Source organism: Myripristis murdjan, chromosome 23 (assembly GCF_902150065.1).
Source record: "Myripristis murdjan chromosome 23, fMyrMur1.1, whole genome shotgun sequence".
In the NCBI taxonomy this organism is placed as follows: Eukaryota; Metazoa; Chordata; class Actinopteri; order Holocentriformes; family Holocentridae; genus Myripristis; species Myripristis murdjan.
The window spans coordinates 10,251,062-10,270,517 of NC_044002.1; the positions used below are offsets into that span (position 1 = coordinate 10,251,062).

At 42.4% G+C, this 19,456-nt stretch overlaps 1 protein-coding gene across 1 annotated transcript in view; it reads right to left on the reverse strand.

The window, feature by feature from the left end:
• Nucleotides 1-470: 470 nt before the first annotated feature.
• pcloa (piccolo presynaptic cytomatrix protein a) overlaps nucleotides 471-19,456 on the reverse strand; it is a 55,601-nt gene continuing 36,615 nt past the window's right edge. Inside the window, exons 11-27 of the mRNA XM_030046428.1 lie at nucleotides 18,450-18,575; nucleotides 15,832-15,940; nucleotides 15,151-15,215; nucleotides 14,336-14,518; nucleotides 13,684-13,730; nucleotides 13,099-13,229; nucleotides 10,979-11,005; nucleotides 9,639-9,732; nucleotides 8,827-8,898; nucleotides 8,482-8,728; nucleotides 7,590-7,847; nucleotides 6,074-6,262; nucleotides 4,741-4,882; nucleotides 4,536-4,597; nucleotides 3,327-3,461; nucleotides 1,996-2,141; nucleotides 471-730 (exon numbers count right to left, since the gene is read on the reverse strand). Of these exons, the coding sequence (XP_029902288.1) occupies nucleotides 587-730; nucleotides 1,996-2,141; nucleotides 3,327-3,461; nucleotides 4,536-4,597; nucleotides 4,741-4,882; nucleotides 6,074-6,262; nucleotides 7,590-7,847; nucleotides 8,482-8,728; nucleotides 8,827-8,898; nucleotides 9,639-9,732; nucleotides 10,979-11,005; nucleotides 13,099-13,229; nucleotides 13,684-13,730; nucleotides 14,336-14,518; nucleotides 15,151-15,215; nucleotides 15,832-15,940; nucleotides 18,450-18,575 (2,177 nt within the window). The 3' untranslated portion in view covers nucleotides 471-586. The remainder of the gene's footprint in view (nucleotides 731-1,995; nucleotides 2,142-3,326; nucleotides 3,462-4,535; nucleotides 4,598-4,740; nucleotides 4,883-6,073; nucleotides 6,263-7,589; nucleotides 7,848-8,481; nucleotides 8,729-8,826; nucleotides 8,899-9,638; nucleotides 9,733-10,978; nucleotides 11,006-13,098; nucleotides 13,230-13,683; nucleotides 13,731-14,335; nucleotides 14,519-15,150; nucleotides 15,216-15,831; nucleotides 15,941-18,449; nucleotides 18,576-19,456) is intronic.

Here is a 19,456-nt window from a genome sequence, read left to right on the forward strand (position 1 = left end):
ATAAAACATCTAAATAAACAAATTAGAATCTACAAGTGTCCATTCCCTGTATCAGTTGAAATTGATTTTTTTTTTCTCTTCTGTGTGAATTCATGTGTGCAAAATTGTAAATAATTATGTGTGTGTGTGTGTGTGTGTGTGTGAGTGAGTGTGTGCAAGTGCATGTGTTACAGTGTGTAATACCTGGTTGATTCCGTGCTTGCCTTCTTAACTCAGCACCTATGTTCTACTCTCCGCTGGCTACACTACGTCCTGTAAACACATGGTCATTTCTTGTAAACACATAACTACTTCCTGTATCACAAAAAAATCCCACATCTCTGACAGTTTTTTTTTTTTTTTACTGCCTCGCCCCAAACAACCAGCCGCATCTCGAGCTATCCTTTCCCTGAAACTGAAATTGAAGAGAGAGATATTTCACTCCCCCTGCCCGTCCCGTCCCGTCCCGTCCCGCCCCGCCCATCCCAGCAGTAGACCTGTGATTCTATCCTTAAGAAAAGTGGTTTTCAGTGACGGAGATGCTGAAGTCATCAGGCATCCCCAGACATCAGAAGCTTCTCTGTGCCCCATCGAGATGAGTCTCCCTTTACGAGTGGATCTGCGCGGTGCTGGCGAGCAGCTTGTGCCAGCTCACCACTCGCTTGCGTAGGTCCACTTTGTCCAGCCACACGTAGGCCTCCCCGATCAGCGTCTTCTTCACAAACTTGCCCCCGTTGGATACCAGGAACAGCTGGCATGGAAGCAGAAAATATCGTCATGCTGAGTATTTCACAAGAACTCACCAAATTATAGGGGATTGACTTAACATGCTCAATGAGGAGAACATAGACGCCAAAATCATCCCCAAACGTTGGCACCATACAACTTGAATTGGAGTAGAATGGCCTTTCCCATTCAAAAAAAATGTCATCAGAATGGACCTACGAGAGTCGATCTATGTGTGTGTGTTATGAAAGCAAACAGCTTGCGTAGATCGTGGGCTTGCTTGGTGAAGAGGATGCAACAGGCCTCATACAGAATTGATGTTAAGCCAAAGACTCACACTCCTAGTATCTGTGCTCCATTCTAACACTTTTACAAACTCTATGCTGAGTAGAGATGCACATTTTTGGATTTTTTTCTGGATCAGTCAAATATTGATCATAGTTATAGACAAACCTGCTACAAGCAAACCCACTAGTGCCGCACAACACAGCCCCCCTTAAGTAATCTCGCTTTAATATACAGCTGACACTGATAAATGTGAACTGAATGGAGCCTACAGGCAGCAATGGAGACGGCACACTCTATTGAAATGCTCCCAGGCAGTTACAAATGCATGGATGTCTTGTTGGTATTTTTATATGTCCTGTAGATTCCTACTTTTTTGTTCCAATTACAATAAATATCAATATAGCTGATGCTTCCAGGTTTATGTTTGGATCTACTTCTGGTGAGCAACAACATCCACTGTGCACTGATTTTCAGCTCTACAGTCTTAACTTGACCCTTCCTAAACAAACCGGGAAAACAGTGCTGCGGTGAAAAGTACTTCTTTCTCACTTTATAGATAAACTGTGTGGTGCTTGTGCTTATAGAGATAATAGTGGTTCATTCAGCTTGGTTAAGTGATTTTTCATTTTTGGAACGATTCATTTTGACTTTGGAAACTGGGGGTCAATGATTCAATTCAATATTATTGACCAATTTTTTTATCCATTAATAAACACATGCAATGAAATAAGGCTATTCTTTTGCTTCTGAAATGTGAAAAAAAATCAGAAATAGAATTACCTTAAAATTACAATTTTTGGTATTCTGTTGGATCACCACTATGTTTGTTGTTAAAGAATCAAGAATTAATGAATTCAAAGCATTTCATATTGATGCTTGAGTGATTCCATTGATTTCTTGCACATGCTCCGTGCACATACAGAGGATGCAGCACACACAGTATGGGTGAATAACAACATTCAAAAGTATCAGAGCGTACGTGAGCTGTGAGAGAGAGATTACCTGCAGAGAGTGTCCGGTGGGGTTCATACAGAAGCGGAAGGTTTCGTTGAAGGATGGCTCGCGGTCGTGACGACACACTCTGGTCTTTTTCTTGATGATCCTCTTCTGGGTGGCGATGTTCACCACGTAGAGCTTCACATACAGGTCTGTGGAAACACAAATACACACACACACACACACACACACACACAGAGAGTTGATACAACATTGCTATGAGTGTCATTTGTTTGAGTTTGATTTTGGTATTAAACTATAAAGGTAAACTAGATAAAGAGGCCTGCTGCTAACCTGTCTGAAGCCTGAGGAGGGATTTCTACACAGTGACAAGTTTTATTCTTGAAGCCGCAGTTTGTAGAGAAAACTGAAAGACTTCAGCAGTTGTAGCCTTTATGAAGCCACAACTACAGCCAGTATTATCTTATGTAATCAATCAGCACAATGTGAAGCCCAGAGCTGATACTGTGCAGAATTATGAGGATGCACCTCCTTACAAACATTAAGATCATCTCTCTGAGCTCTGTTGCTCTGCAGCCGGCCAGTAGAGGGCAGTAAAGGGCCTATCACTCCCAGGACTTCCAGGCTGTCTTAAAAAAAAATTCCTCCTAAGGCTGGAAGAAGCTGCCGGCTAGCCTCAGGCATGCCCCGTCCCTCCCCAGTAACAGTATGCTGCTTATGGCTAATTCTGCACTTTGATTTTATGATATTTAAATTCATCTTGTTTTACTCTTGTATAACTTTAATTTCTCCTCACCATGTTTTAATCTCTTTTTAACTGCATTTTTTAGTGTTTTAGCTTGTTATGTAAAGCACTTTCAATTGCCAGTGTGTACGAATGGTGCAAACAAATAAATAAACCTTGCTTAAAAAGTCAAATATGTGTCTCTGTGGGATGGAGAGCCACCACTAAAGCTTTTACAGGTTTTCAACCACAAGTAGGTAGAAACCTGAATAGGACGTATTACAGCAAACGCTGGAGGATTTTTAGAAGTACACTGCTGATGCTGCTCAGGGTTAGGGTTCTCCATCGGCTCTGATCTGCAGAGATACTTCTCTTTAAAAAACCAATACCATGTAAAATAAGAGGTGTCAGCGACTGAAAGAGAATGCTGATTTCACCATGGGTGTCAGGGAAACGTTTTAACGTAAGGTGTAAAGGCAAACCAGCAGCATCAAACCTGACACCAGTGGTTCTCAGGTGTGTGTCTGTATGAGCGTGAATATGAGTGAGTTTATAGTTTTTCTGTGGCTGTTTTCATACAGGAATATGTATCTGTGTGTGTGTGTGTGTGTGTGTGTGTGTGCTTTCATGTATCTAGTCATGTTTCCAGTACCAGGCAGGTGGTCTGGAGTCTTGAATTTGTAGGTGATGTTACGACACTGGAGGATCTCGAGGACCAGATGTTCGCCTTCCGTCTTCATTTCCTTCTTCAGAGCGATCTTTATCTCTCCCATTACCTGGGTCTTACCTGAACACACACACACACAGAGACACACACACACACACACACACACAAACGAGTCAATGTACATATAGGTTTTCCTGTTCTCTCTCTTCCTGTCTTTACTCCAACAGCTTTTGAAATCAGATGTCTGAACACCGCCCTCTTCTGGACATTAACTGTATCCTCACCATGAGTAATGTTAAACATGGCCTGAAACCAATCTCATCTATTTGTTTAACAAGGACATGGAGAAGTTATGAGAAGCTCCAACTGGCCTCCAGTTGCCTTGGAAACTGAATGAAAATGACATTTCTGAAAGCTGGGTCAACAAGACTCTGGCAAACAGTTATGGTAGTCTGAAAATGCTTTTGTGTGTGTGTGTGTGTGTGTGTGTGTGTGTGTGTGTTACTAGGAGAGAGATACAGTGAAGGTACAGAGATAAGAGCAAGAATCAGACGGTGCGGAGAGAGTGAGGATGAGGAGGACTGTGTCAACACATCCATCTGTGTGTGTGTGTGTGTGTGTATCATGCCTCAGTCTGACATTGCGTGAACGATGCTTTTAAAGATGATGGCAAGTTTCACTTCTTCAGCCTCTCTCAGGTCGTGTCACACCACCCCAGACTGTTATGTCAGTCACTGCTGTCACCTTCACATTAGTCATTTCATAATAATCTCAAATTGCAACTTCACAAGGAGAGAACGAGAGAAAGCAGCGAAGACAGAGTGAAGAAAATAACCTGTTAGTGCGTGGGCCTGCATATGGGAATGACGCATGGAGAGAATATGTAACCTGCTGGAAACTGAAACAGCAACACACACGTGCAAATGTACATATAGACTGAGTAGGTTTGGATCCTGTACCATTTGTGGTCTGAAAAATCTGAAGCCAGCTTCACAGTGATATGGATCATTTTGCTCATGATCCCCAGTTTTAGTGTGTAGTGGAATGGTTAATGTCCATAAAATAGAAGGAAACTTTCGTGAGAACTCAATATTTCGGAGCTTTTCAATTACGTATGCATTAAAACACCAAACCTTGGTATATTACCCAAATGAATAATATATAATTACATATACATATGCATGTACATTTTACCTTCGGAGTCAGTGTGTCCCATTGATGATTTCATCACATCTGTGCCATTTGGGATCTTTCCACTAGAGAAAGAGGAAAACATAATGCTTGTTATAAAGCTATACGGTTATTTCACAATATAATACACTGGAGATATGATATGGTTCTGTTGATGATATTACACCAAAAGCCTTTATGCTTTAATGATGCGAATGAGCCGACTTACAACCGGGGAACCTGGAAGATGGCACTGTCCACCTCATTCATCTCTCCTTCCTCGTCCAATAGGCTGTAGGCGCTGCCACTCAGGCCGCTGTCCAGTGAGGCTGCTGTGACGGGAGCATCGCCAGACCTGTAGCTGGACCGCGCTGCGTAGGAATGCAACCACAGCCGTCACAAGAAAGACAGAGACAGAGAAAACTCGCACCTCTACAGGGTCCAAGAAAGTGCAGACTAAAAACCAAGAGGGATTAGTCGATATCTGAGCAATTCAAAAACCATTCTATCTGACTTTACAAGTTAAAACATCTCTAACTTGCCTATGGATAGTTTTGTCAAAACACACAAAACCGAGTTGTAATGAGTAGCGCACGAACATTGAGGACTAGTGAGAAGCATGTGGACGAATGTAGCATATTTAGCATCTTTTTCTCAAAGACAAAGACAATGACAAGACAGTATACTAATTAACTCACATAGAAAGCACTAACATGAAACGGACAATTAAATCCAGAGAAATATAACAAATATGTAAACGGAAGACCGAACAAGAGGCACGTAGACCCTACTGACATTGTTAGTCATCTGTATGAGAGTACTAAATAGTAACTGGAGCCTAGCATCTCACTTAGATAATCAAAATGAAATTACTACCATGTCAGTTTCACATCTTAAGGACTTAAAGGGCTGTTTATGAGTATCCACTGATTTAATGGGAGTTTAATTCATTTGTTTATATGTTGCACATTTTGGGTGTAGTACTTAATCAAATACAGACTGTCCATATTTAAATATTTTAACACTTCAACAAAGCCATTGCTCTCCAACAGTCGATACGGCAGTGAGGTAGAATATGAATGATGTGAGATGCGTGAATGTGGTGCAAAACAGGATCCATGCTGACACGCTTTCCCCTCTGGCCGCTCAACACGATGTAATTGAAGGGCTGAAAAAGTTCACTAATACCATTTCAGAGCACCAACGGAGAGTCATGACGCAGCAGTTGTGGAAGTGAAACAGCATTAACTGTCAATGAATCATACCACAGTTGGAGACATTCATTTCCTGGTATTAGTGAACTGTGTTGGCGGCCGTTAAGAAATTGTGTCTCGCTGCATGAATCTGTGGTGATGTGGCTGAGTGCAACTCTCTCTCTCTCTCTCTCTTATCCTGTCTTCTATCTTTTTTTTTTTTTAGCTCATCAGACTCCTCTCTCTCTTTCTGCAGGTGTGCGTTAGTAGTATCCCATCCTCTCTTTCTCTCACTCTCTCTCTTTCTCTCCTTGCTCCATCTGTGTTTCAGTCACACGACAGAGAGGAGACTCTTGGGCAAACTCTCACCTCCGGTGGTCTGCGGCCTCTCTTCTGACACGGCTTTCCTGAGGGTCAGGTGTCTGCCGTCTGCTCTGCTCCCTTTGGCCGACACAACCGATGGCAGGGCAGGCAGCCAATCGGACTGGGCTCTCTGAATGGTGAGCACGCCTACTACGCTGTGTCTGTGGTGCCTCAATGAGAGGCGGCCTCTTTGGCCTGGGTGGGCGGAGTTTTTATTTTCGCAGGTGCAGGTCAAAGGTCAGAGGTCAGAGGATCACGCCAGGAGACAAAGGTCATGGCCGGAAGGGGTCAAAGGTCAAGATGGAAGGGAGGAGGAGCAAGATGGAGACTCAGAGAGCGGTACATCCTCACCATGGCAACCAGCTTGACTGTCAATCACATGCAGCCACAGTGCGCAGTGCACATTCGCCCCGCCCGCATGTCACTAAGGGGCGGGGTGTGCAGCGTCTACTGAGGTGCATTGTGGGTCCGGTAGTAGTAAAAACAAAAAGAGTGTGGTGGGGCAGCGGACTGCATGCACAGCCATCTCAGTGGAGGAGCCTCAGAAAAGCCGGTTGTTGTTTGTTAACATAACGGAAATCAAAAGGAACTCCAAAAAAATAAAAAAAACAATAAAAAACAAAACAAAAAAACAAAATCAAAAGAGGTTAATGATATCTTGGGGAGGGGGTGGGAGTGCACTTTCTTCTGTTTTACTGCTTGGATCAGTCATTCAGTCCAAAATGTTTAACCGCTAGCTGGCGGCAGTAATCTCTCTTGGAGCCATAAAAAAATGCCCAAATGTTCTCTTGATGATCTCCGGTCCATAGATTAACATTGTCGTGCCAAAGCAAGTCGTTTACTAGCCTGGTTGTCTGAGAGAGCTGGCAGTGTGGCTGATCTCTTGACAGTGACTGACAGGGTGTCCTGACCTGACTCTTCAAAATATGTCCTGCAACTCTGCTGGTCTTATTGCTAATTTTACACTCAGAAAAAGGTTATTGATTTCTTTTTATTGAGTAATTTCTTTTACTGTCATGCCTCCTGTCAACTCAAATAAAAATAAAATCCATTTAAGTTACTATCCCAAAGGAAATTTAGAAAAATGTAGCTTTTACTTATGTAAAAAGAACTGTTTGTTTACTTTTATCTTGTAGTAAAAAAAAAAAAAAAAAAGTTTTACAACTTGTTTAGTATTTTTAATTTTTACAGTTTTCCTTTAGGTGGATCTGGTCTTTAGGTATTAGAGCAAGCTTTATGCCTCTTTAGGTCTTTATGAAAAGGGATCAAACTTAGGGCGGTGGAAGACAGTGTTCTACAGTACAAGTGAAGTGCTGGCTCTACACACTGTGAGTACATACAGAAGAGAAGCGGTGAGAGGTGAACACACTGTGAATACAAGGGGAGGAGGACCAGAGGGTACCAAGGTAAAGAAAAACGAGAATAGCAATAAAAAAAGGCAGAAAAAATAACTCAACAGAAGGTGGAACAGATGAGCGCGAGGAGGCCATGCTGCGTAGGCTTTATTTGCGTCTTGGTTTACTTGGTTGGAGGCGTTGCGGCGGCTGCTGCTGTGGCTGCTGAGGGGCATCGCCCGTTGCTATGGCAGCGCCTCCACCACTTCCAGTGCTGCTGTCCTGATGGTGTTGCCGTGCGGCGCTTTTGCTGGAGCGTGAAGCGCCGTGCGAGCGAGAGTGTTGGCTGTGTCCGTGGCTGTGGCTTTGGCTCAGGCCCTCGGACGGGGAAGGCTTCGATGTGCCAGGGCTACTGTGAGATTTCTCGATAGTGGGCACCTGCGTGTCTAAAACAACCAGATTCACCAAATTACCAAAAAAAAAAGCTAACTTTTAGTTCAGCGAACTTAGAGGCTGTTACCAGAGTGTGCACTTTTGTGATTGGCCAGCTGGCTAGTAAGATATCTCGCTAGCATGGTAACGGCCTTGTTAAAAATATTATCTTTTAGCATCCTTATAATTTGAAGGATATTTATTGTAAAGTTAGGGGAGCGTTCAAAGCCTTCCACGGCCACGTTGCCCTCAGTGTTAGAAGAAAGACAGAGGAAGCTAATGCTAGGCCTCTGAGCTGGGTGAAAACATAGGAACCAAAAAAAAAAACAAAAAAAACATGAGAAAGCAAAAAGCATGAAGCTGAAGCTACGATGGGTGAGCAAAAATGGGAAGGGTGGGACCTGGTGAGATAAGAATACAGAGAGAGAGAAACGGGTGGAAAGAGGAAGACATCGACATGGTGGGAGGAAATAGCAAGAGAGAAGAAACAGCCACAAGAAGTGAGAAAAGAGTCAGACAGAGAAAAAAACAAAACAAAGGAGAGACAAAAAGGAAACGGGAAGAGTAGAGACCCAGTGGAGCACAGAAGGTTGTTAGGGGATGAAGGTGACAGAGTCAGGCAGGTGAAGGAATTTCATCATGTCCTACCCTTGGCCGGATCGGGAAAGATCCCGTGGCTTCGGCTCTTGATGACCGACGATTTAGGGGAGTCCTGGATATCATGGGAGGAGCCGGTAGTTTTTGGGGAGGAGTGCTGTGAGGAAGGTTTAGAGGAATGCTGACGGCCCTGGCCCGAGTGCGAGCGCCGGTGGTGGTCCCCTTCGCTCTGCTCCTTCAGGGGGAGCCACCGTGGGACGTTGTCCAGCTGGGCGGTGTTCGACAGATCAATGAGGACCTGGGAAAACACAGAGCAGTTTAACGAATGTGTGTACGCGCACAAATCAATGCATCAGTTTGCTAAAGTTAATGTAAGTCAGTGTCTGAGAAGGTTACCTCTCCTAGGAAGTCATTAGAAGAGCCTTTGTCGTAGTCCCATACGCTCACTTCCAGGGTCTTCTTCCTTAGCTGAAACACATAGAATCAAACAGTGAACGTATCCCTCTGGTACCTTATCTTGGCTGAGCAACATGAAACAAAATGTAAAAGCAAACCTTTGAAAAAAAAAAAAACATGTTTGATCTCAACATCAAGTGAGAGCTCATATTCAAACTCTATTTAAAAAAGCATGTAATTGATATGGGCCCAGTGAATCAAAAATAGAATGTAAAATAGAATAATTAAATCCCAATGGAACATCCATCTGCTCCACTAAAACTACTGACCGACCACAGGGGAATCTACATTAAGAGCAGTTCCACACGGCTAGTCAAAGTGCCAATAGCAGAGAAAGACAATGATTTGTCAGCAGACCCCAGCATATGGACAAGACATTCAAAACAGGTCAACCTCAACACACTGGATGAGGGAGGGGGGGGGGGGGGTTGCAGAAAACCTATGTTATGGATCTGTTTTCGATCTCAGTGCAACAGAGATAATGTGTGTGATAATGGCTGTGCTGAGGAGCAGCATGTGTGTGTGTGTTTGCCTTAGTTTGTAAATGTATATTCAAGATAAAATCCGTGGAGCATGGCTGGCACATGGCGTGGGCTGATGTTTTGTGTTTTTCATAGATCGTTAATCGTTGCCTACAGAGCTTTGTGGCAGTATGTTGCATAATAGTTGTTATTACATTATTTTGATTGACTTATGAATTACTGAAATACAGAAGTACGAGTTTTGAGTGAATCTGAAATCCATCCACATACCTGCTCAAGGTGTATATTCTTATAAATGACAGTCTGGTTCCACTCGGGGTTGAGACTCTTGCCTGCGTGTTTGGACCTCCTCTTGTTTTCAGCACTGAGGGAACACATAAATCACAGACACGGCAGGTCACTGACAGGATATACAATAGGACTGCAGTTTGGGGGACCACCACAATGCAATGAGTACAACACACTGGTGTCGGGCACAATGCGACAGTAGAGGAGAAAATGAGTTTGATGCACAGTGTTTAGGTGGATGGCACAGTGTGACGGTCACAATATATGAGCCACCGTGCAAAGACAACGTTGCACAATGTAAGGGTGCGCTTCAAAAAAGTCCATCTTTCTTGTCGATCATGTCATTTAGTCTAATAGTCACACAATTTTAATTTCTTAAAACGGGTGAAAAAATACAGCAACAACGCAATTTATCATCTTTAAGGAATCTTCTATAGACATATTCATAACCATTGTCTGGAGATAAGATCACTCCACTAAAATTAAGGCAATAGCACCTCCTTCAAGAAAATCCTTGACATAAGTGGATTTGCAGAGCTGATTTTTTCACTTGTTTAAGAAAAGTAAGTGTTTAAGGCACAACAGCCTCAGTGGACTAGAATAATGACTTGTTAAGATGGATTTTTTTGCAGTGTGTAGGGTTTGATATAGGACTGTCAGTGTGTGAGAGTTAGTTTGGTGAAGAAATGCCAAAACACAAGTAGGATTTATCATAGTAACTAAATGATGGAATAAATAAGGATTGCAGGGCAAAATAAAGGGAGTGTGTACGGAGTATATTGGGGCATCAGGGGTAAAATGTTGGGGCGGGATGGGGGACTTTGCTGAGGGGTTTCAATCACAACAACGACAATATGCTAAAGGGAGGAAAGCGCAATGTTAGGGTGTTAAATCACAATGGTTAGGAACACAAAGAGGCCATCTCTCGGGAGAACGTACGAGTTAGTTGGGAAAAAGGTTAACGTTGGCACAGTATGCTGTATGCATTATGTTAAAGTGAAGGGCAGATGTTAATATCTGGGGTTAAAGGGGGGGAGGGTTCTTCTCTAGAATGCAAAGACGGACGCTCACTCTAACACCATGGACATCATGAGATTAAGGGGAACAGGGAGGGTGCACAACTGTGCCAGGGAGAAGGGGGTTAGCAGGACTCAACTAATTGACTTAAACTTGCAATGAACTTCCCGTTAGAGTTTAAAACAAAAACAAAAACAAAAACAGCTCTTACCAATCCGCAGTCTTGACCGACTGACAACCAAACTTCAACCAAAACAGAACCAAAGGACCAAAGTGTCATAATCATAGTGGGCAAGTCAACATACCTGGCGTTCTGGACAACCATGACCTGACTGAGGGGGTCCAGCATGCATTAAATATAGAAAACAACATACAGAAACAATAGTCAGAAGGGGGGTGAGGGGTCAGAGAGTGTCTGTGGACTGTGAGTGTGTGTGTGTGGGAGCGGGAGAGGATTAAAAAGGTCCCGAACAGGCTTGGCGTGTTATGCATCGTCTATGTGTCCAGGGTCTGGGCACAGCAGGGGGCACGTGGTGTGCTTGTGGAGGAGGATTATCAGAATGTGTGCTTTTTATTTGCATGTTGTGGAATTGCAATGTGCAGTATGTGGGTGCATGTACAGAGGATTTCACGTGATGACATCCTGTAGCAGCCATAGTGGAGGTCCACAGCTCTTGAGTAAGAGTAGCTGTGAATGCTGGTTGCATTTTATAAGCACAACTTGGCCCTTTCCGCAGAATTCAGTAAAAATGTTTGATTTTGTGCCATTTGGTAGCTAGAAAATCATAAAAAAAAAAATCTAGTCTGCTAACCATCATTGGCTTGTTGTCATTGTAAACATATCTGCAACTAATGCATCTCACAGAAGAAAACACTAGCTGGTTGCATGCTAATTCTAGAGGAATGCTTCATTCAAAAACTATATTTCTTGCATCATTTACTCACCAGAAGTGGTTCTGAACTTGGATTGTACTGCAAGAAGAATTTGAGAATTTGAAACAGATGATTTGAAATCCTTTTCACAGGTCTTGGTCAAAGTCACCAGTCAACTCCACTCTAACAGAAATGGTTACAGTTTTTGAAGACTTGAGGTGAGTAAATGATGCAAAATATATAGTTTTAGGGCTATGTACTCCTTGATAAAATATGCAATGATAGCATTTTAGAGCAGAGGCTAAAGCTAAGGACAGCAACCTAATTTTAGGAACAAATCGATCAGACTATTCACTTTCTGTGTTACTTAATGAATCTGCACCTATGCCACAACAGTACTTTGGGTAACATTACGTCTTTCATGCCTGGTCACTGTGTATTTGCGCCTGGCCATTTCTCCAGTGGACCTCCATGATGGCACCGGCCGTGGTTGCTAGGAGGTTTTGGAAACAACTGCAAAGCCTCTACATGGATTGCAGTTGCTGTTCTGATAGCCGTGAGCAAGACTGTGCGTGTATACACAGGCAGCATATACACGTGTATGTGCACACATGCGCTCACGTGAGCATGCTTGCGTGACCACTATTATCTGAAATGGGCCCTGTAAAAACACCAGCAGATCTCAAAGGACCGAAGATACAGCAGCGAAGGTGGGAGAGCCAATTACATTACAGCGCAATCAGAATGAGAAAGGAGCCCTGGACCTATGAGGGGGTGTGGATCGTATTACAAGCAAATATGAGAGGTATTGATTTTTCCTGCCCTCGCACCTAGAACACTCATCAGCAGGGACAACATCATGAAGTACATTATCAACCTCATATTATTTACATAATGCTTGATGTTGTCATTCAACATTGATTTGCTGCTGATGAGTCACTTAACAAAGAGTTCTTATCTAATCGCCATGGGAACAACATTTCTAAAACATTTATTTGGAGGACCTGATGTTAATAACAGGTGATGGAGCTGATACCAAGGAAAGGTAATGTGCTGCACGCTGAGAGATGTCATGGTAAGCCAAAATCAATTGTAAATCATTTTAAAAAGGAATGGAAATTAGGTTTGAGCTTTGCAAAATGGCTGCCTTTTAAACCTAGATTTCATTGGGAAGGTCTAAGCGTGTGTGTTACTCAAGACGCACTCAGATTCCCTCTCCAAAAAAACAGCTGAAAGAGACAGCACAGGATGAAAACAGCAATGCCTTGAACATTTATAAGACACTGAAAAACATCAAATCAGCGACAGTAACGTTAAACAGGTTTTTTTCCTCACAAGCTGTCAACACCCAGATATACAGTATAAGAGACTATAACACTTTCATTGTGAATCCTTAAATTTGTCATGAACGCTGCTCTGTATCCACACATTTGCATGATCTACACTAAACCAACCAAACTGACATTACATAAAGGCATTTCTCTCTGCTTTGTATTAGCTCCCCTATCCTGAACTATTTGGGGTGTTTGCGGTTTGTACACCCTTGACTCACCCTCTCCCTGGCAGGAGGTAGACTTTAACAAATGGGTCAGAGTAGCCATTGTTGTCCCGTGGGGCGAGGTTTCGGGCCTGGAGGACATGAACGATCAAGTTGCCCAGCTGCTTGTCATAATGGATTTGAAGCTGCAAGACCAGAGCACAACAAATGACAACATAGTCAAATGCATATTGTTAGAGACATATTTGGAAGGGGACTGAAGTTTTTGGTCAAAACTATCACTGCTGCATGATCATCATTCAGTGTTTCTAAAATAAAGAGCATTTTATTTTGTTAAGGACTTGCGTCATCTAGCACCTTTTTAAAATGTACCATCATTTGTTTTAATTTGGTGCTATTGATCATTTTGTCAGATTTTTCTTTTTTTAATCAATGTTGTGTCTATACCATTTTTGAATGAATCTCTTTAATAGCATACACTAAAATATGTCCTGTCATTTTAGTTCCATTTAATTATTCTATTAAAAAACACAACACAGAATATGATCACATTCTGTACACCTGCATGAAAAGGGCCATGTTTATACCAGAGAGATTTAAACATTAGAGTTTATCTTCAGAACTCGTAGTTTCTCAGACCTGAATCTCTCCAGAAACGGGGTGGGACTGGGTCTTGGCTCCTTCTGCTGTCTGTAAAACAAGAGAACAGCATGTTTAGGTACCAAGAGCAAGAGTCTGTAGGTGGAAACTTATTGTGTTTACTAGAGAGTTACATCACTCGTATGGCACACTGTGCACTGTGCTGTGCTGCATGGCAGGTCAGTGAGTTTGTTTTTACAGTTGCTGTGTAAAACTTAGAGTACTTGAAGGTTTAAAGACGCCAACTTTAACAGTCTCCAATTTGATGAACCAGTGCGTCGGTTTTTATATTCATTTTGGAGAAGTTTTGAGTGCTGAGTTGTTTATTTTTCATATTTACATCGCCACAATATGATAATATTGATGCAAAACAGGAAGTAACGGAAGTATACTAACAAGCTGATATATTGGAATGGGAGCATAAAGCATGTCTGGAAATATATTTTAAGTTGTTAATGACAACACTGCCTGATTATCCCTAAGTGGGAAATGTTTTCCAAAGAGTAGTTCCCTTACAGGTCAAGGATATGACCTGGGAGCCATGCTAGCCATGCTTTAAAAGTGATCAGCAAAATCTTTAAGGTCAGTTCTATTTCTCCTCAGGCGAAAAAAAAAAAAAAAACAACAAAAGAAAACAAACGTTCCCAATGACATGCCTTGCCACTGTGGCGTTTCTTGCTAACGGAGGGTGAGCCTGGCTGAGGGCTGGAGGCTGCCGAGGTGGTGGCAGGCAGGCCAGAGGAGGAGGCGGGGGGTGCCTGCTGCTGCGACACTTTTTGCAGCTCAGCCGCCAGCTGCTTAGGGTCAACACCTGGAGACCTGGGAGGTCTGTCACCTGGAGGGCACAAACATATAAACACAGGCACAAATCATCATGAGATGCCTTGCTTTAGTCATACAGTTATACACATTGAAACCTGAGAGATTCCCAGTGCAGCCACAGTCTTCTATTGGTGGCCACTAAGCAGCTACACTGAGCAGCGAGGAGCTGTGTGCCTTGCTCAAGGGTACCTCAACAGTAGTTTTTACATGTACAGATGAGTCCCCGCCCACATTTTACCAACCTGTCCAAGGATTCAAAGTCACAAACGCCTCGTTACCAGCCTGCTTCACTAACTTGTAGGCTATTTTCTTTAGAAATAAATAGGGAAATAGAAGGATTGAAAAGAAACTTCAAGATGAATATTGAGATACTTCGGTGTGGCAGCACTTGAGAACAATCTTGTGTTCCCAGTACAGTTCAATATGCTGTGAACAGAGAAAATAGGCCACAAGTGATGCATGAAAGAACCTGAGAAAGGAGAGACTCACAGATGAAAGCAATGTGAGAAGAGATCGTAAAAAATGCAAGAGAGGAGGTAATTAAGAAATATTAAAAGGGAAGAGGTAGGGATGACGGTGGAGGGAACGACAGATGTAGTGAAGGCTCGGCAGGGCTTGGAGTAAAGGCGATATAGAGTATCTCACCTTTGGTGTGCTCCTGGAAATCCAGGTGCTGGGAACCCTCAGAGTCAGCCAGCATGTTGAGATCACTAAAAAAACAGAGAAAGAATGTGTCATATGATAATGAGCAGAAAGTTAAATTGAAAGAGAGGCTAACAAAATGAAAAGGTTAAAAAAAAAAGTTAATAGGGATATTATGAGAAATATTACAACTAGTCAACAGAAGAAATATTAAGATGAAGAGAACAAGGCTGATGACTCAGACTTGAAAATGAAAGCCCTCAAAACATTATGAATCACAACTTCAGTATATTAATGTGGACAGCAAAGCCAGCGATTGTGGCTTGCTTTAAAATTTCAGAAACGGAAAGGCAGGATTTAATCTGAAGGTATGTGTGGCATTACACATTATCGGATGATTTAGGTGAAATATCTCGCTTTTGGAAGTCATGACAATAACCGGAGAAAAGAGAAGGCTGGAGGAAGGCATTTACGGAGAAAGAGGCAGGAAATGTAAAGAGAGCAAGGATTGGATTAGCAAGAGTCAGAGTTTAGGATGGATTTGAGAGTGATGATGAGGAAGAAAGGAAGAGGAGATAAAGATGCAGAAACGTGAAAGACGGATGAGTAAGAGCAGAGAGAGAGATTGTTGTTTGAGAGAGGTGGAGAGGGAGAGCTGCATGTAGTGACTAAGGATATACTCACAGTCTGACACACAGCTCGGCCTCGTTACATTGCTGTCCCACAAGCCCTTGCACCTCTTCGTAGGTCTTCCCTGTCAGAGGAACACCATTCCACTCCAGGACTTGCATTCCTACACACAACATTGCACACGAGGACACACAGATACACCAAGGAAAACAGTCCAAAATGCAAAAAATTAGTTTGTATTGATGGGCTAGTTTATATTCATTTAATACCTTTATCATATCTTTATTTTATTTATCTAGATAGTTAGAAGTCTAACGAGGAATATAAATCCAAGTCCGTGTGTGAGCACCTCATTTGATTTTCAAAGGAGTCACAAATCACAAATTCATGTTGATGAGGATAACTGACCAGTTCAAGGGCTCTAAATCTTAATTTGATTCAATTAAGAAGGTGCACTCCTTAAATAGTGCTGGTCAAATTTCCAGGCTCTGATTCTTACGCTGAAATTTCTCTATGCAGAAACGACATGTGCATCAATTTGCAAGCCAAAACTGGTGAGATAACTGCTGGAGTCAACCCAAATGGCAGCTGTGTGACAAAGCTGCATGTGGAGCACTCAGGCACAGACTTGGGGGTGAAAAAAAAAGGAACTCAAAAATGGCTTCATGGATGCAGTTATTTGAGATGCAGTTGATTTATCTGGCCTGACAATGAATTCAAAAGTGGCATAATTTGGAAGATGAGACAGATCATGTGATGTGCACTTTTTCAAACATAAAATATTGCGACTTGTGAAGCATTTAAAATCTGCTTCAGCAAGCATCTCCTACAGCAGAGAAGGAATTGATGCTTAATTTACAATACGCTCATAGCTCATATGAGTCTGGACACCACAGCAAAACCACTCCATCACCCAGAGCACACCCTGCTCTCCGGCAGGACTTACACAGGTTGAAACACCTCATCAGGATGGTCCTCTCTTTGCGACGGTACTCTCGAGCTGTGTGTATGAATGACATGGAGGCTACTGTAGTTTTACTCTGATACAACTCATTGATTTGGACGTGTGCTGCAATTTGCCACACATTCAAGGAAACCTACACTTCAGTAATCAGACAAACAAACATGCATCCACACATGTACACAAACACATTCTTCCTATTCCTCTATGACACCTCAGATTTGACAACATTTTCCCATATTCACACCACTCAGATTGAGATGCCATGTTCCTACTGGCAGAGCCAAAGTACACCGCAGTCGTTCTGCTCAGCGTCAGTGACAGCACCGAGCACACCATGGCTGAGTTGTCATCTGAACTAACAACACCACAGATGCATCTTGACTGTTGGTCTGAAACAATCACCACCATTATCAGACCATGCCATACACTCATCTGTGCACTTAAAATGGACTAGACTGCCCTAAGATGGGATGGATAATCATGGACTAACACTAGGACTAGATTTGAGTGCAGAGGAGTAGAGAAGAATAGATTAAAGTCGAATGCAGAGGAAATTGATGTGTTTGGGAAATTATAGCACTTGCAGAATCCTCTGACTTATGCGACCATTAATAGCCAAAAAGTGAGAAGAGGATACACCCACACTCAGACAAATGCACATCCACACAGCACGCACAGATGGATAGCTCTCCACACAGGTCCAAACCAGGCTTTATTTCTTTCTCAATGTCTCGCCATTTATAGATCACCAGTGTGGCGGCTTCACAAAGGCTGGGGCCACAGCCTCACCAATTTACTATGGCCCTCTGTGTGTGGCTCAACACAAAAAGATGAAAGGGGGGCTGTAATTAGACAGGTGGAGAGATTGAGAGGGTGACAGGGGTTAACTGTCCCCAGTCTACCTCGTGTGAAATCAATACACCTCATGAAATGTGCGCCGGTTAATAAACCACACGACAATTTATCCTGAGGTAGTGTCAGTGAGAGCTGTGTAAGGCTGAGATCAGAGGTTGTATATCTGTGGGTACACAATGCTGGCTTGGTAAAACATATAGTTAGAACTGTTCACAAATATAAGAAAGGTTACTGCTTGTATTGTATTATTTTACCCATATGAATAACTAGCACCAGATACAATGAATATGAAAACAATACACTGTATGCAGTGGAAGGCATATGTATATTATGCCATTGCTTTACATATGATATGATACTTCTACCTGATGTTCTAATCATTAGATTGAGCCCCCCTTTCCTGCCACTATAATTGACCTGGACTCTTTTTGTGAATCTATCCAATGAAACCATTAATTCCACTGCTCTATAAACCCTTTACCTGTAAGCTTTCCTTTTTCTCTCGCATTTTTTTCATGGCTAAATGTGAGTCATGGCCCATTGCTGGGAGGTGATAAAAGGAATTGCAAATTAAGTCCTATTTTTGTCATCACTCTGTCTTTCTCACTCAAACCGCATGTCCAATGCTGACAGTTTGTCACCGGTGATGTCCCTCAGATGCAGTTACACATGTAAATCATATGTTCAGGGATCTTCAATGTGGATATAGGATAGAAAACAGCCATTTATGAAGTATATGAAGCGGTGAAAATAGAATAATGATATGAAAACAAATCCCCAGACGAGTCCTTGTGAGTTTACTATACAGTGATTGATTGAAGAACATACTGTAGCACTTTATGAGGGACCTTACCCTCTAGAATTTTTCCTGTTTGTTCTGCAGCTCCACCAGGCAGGACTTTGGCAACATAGGCTCCAATATCTCCATTACTTCCTGGGACCTCTTTCCCTCCAACCACACGGATGCCTAACCCATTTCCTGGTTAGGAAGAGAAATGAAGACGGGTAAAAATTAGACACCGAAATAGAATGAAGTTGTAATCTCCATCTGAGTCATTCACCATCTCTCACACATACAAATCAAAGACCGTGGACACGTTGGCATATATCTCAACCCCTGTGCCGATTAACCACCCATCACCCAACGCAGACCTTTTATCTATCCCTCTATGGATCAAACATTAATAAGCCTTTCACCACATAGACCCACAACCTCCCTGTGTTCATCAAACACCCTCGCAGAGGCGAGAACAAAATCACAGAGACAAAATGAGTCAGTTCAGCACCCAGCCCTCGTAAACAAAACGCTTCCTTTGTGGGCCGCTTGTTAATTGCATAAGATAATCCGGTGTGTGAAGGATACGCCATTTTGAGTATGGCAATGACTGGTGAGTGTGGAGAGAAGCCAAATCAACAAAGAAGCCAGGAAATGAAATGTCTGCCTGCTTTGGGCCTCAAGGAGTGGTATGATGGAACACTATGGTAGGACAAGTGACTCGCCAATTTGTTGAGATTTGGCAAGTAAGCAGACACATGAATCATATTATTCATGCTCTATAGTATAAACCACATGAGAGGTTATCAGGGATATTAATTTGTACTTAGACAGTTGACTGTGTTTATGATTTTTTAATGAATTATAATCATTTAAATGTGTCTAAATGAAACACTTAATGCCTATGCTATAAACAGTGCACATTTGATACAGTAGGCAAGCAAAGGAGTCAATAAAATCTAATGCATGCATTACAGTATTTATCACAATAGCTTGTATTACATGCCTCTTTGAAAACACTTCTGGTGGGGCCTTGTGCCCAGCTAGTTTTTACTGCTCTGTTGTTACTGCATTAAACGTAGTAG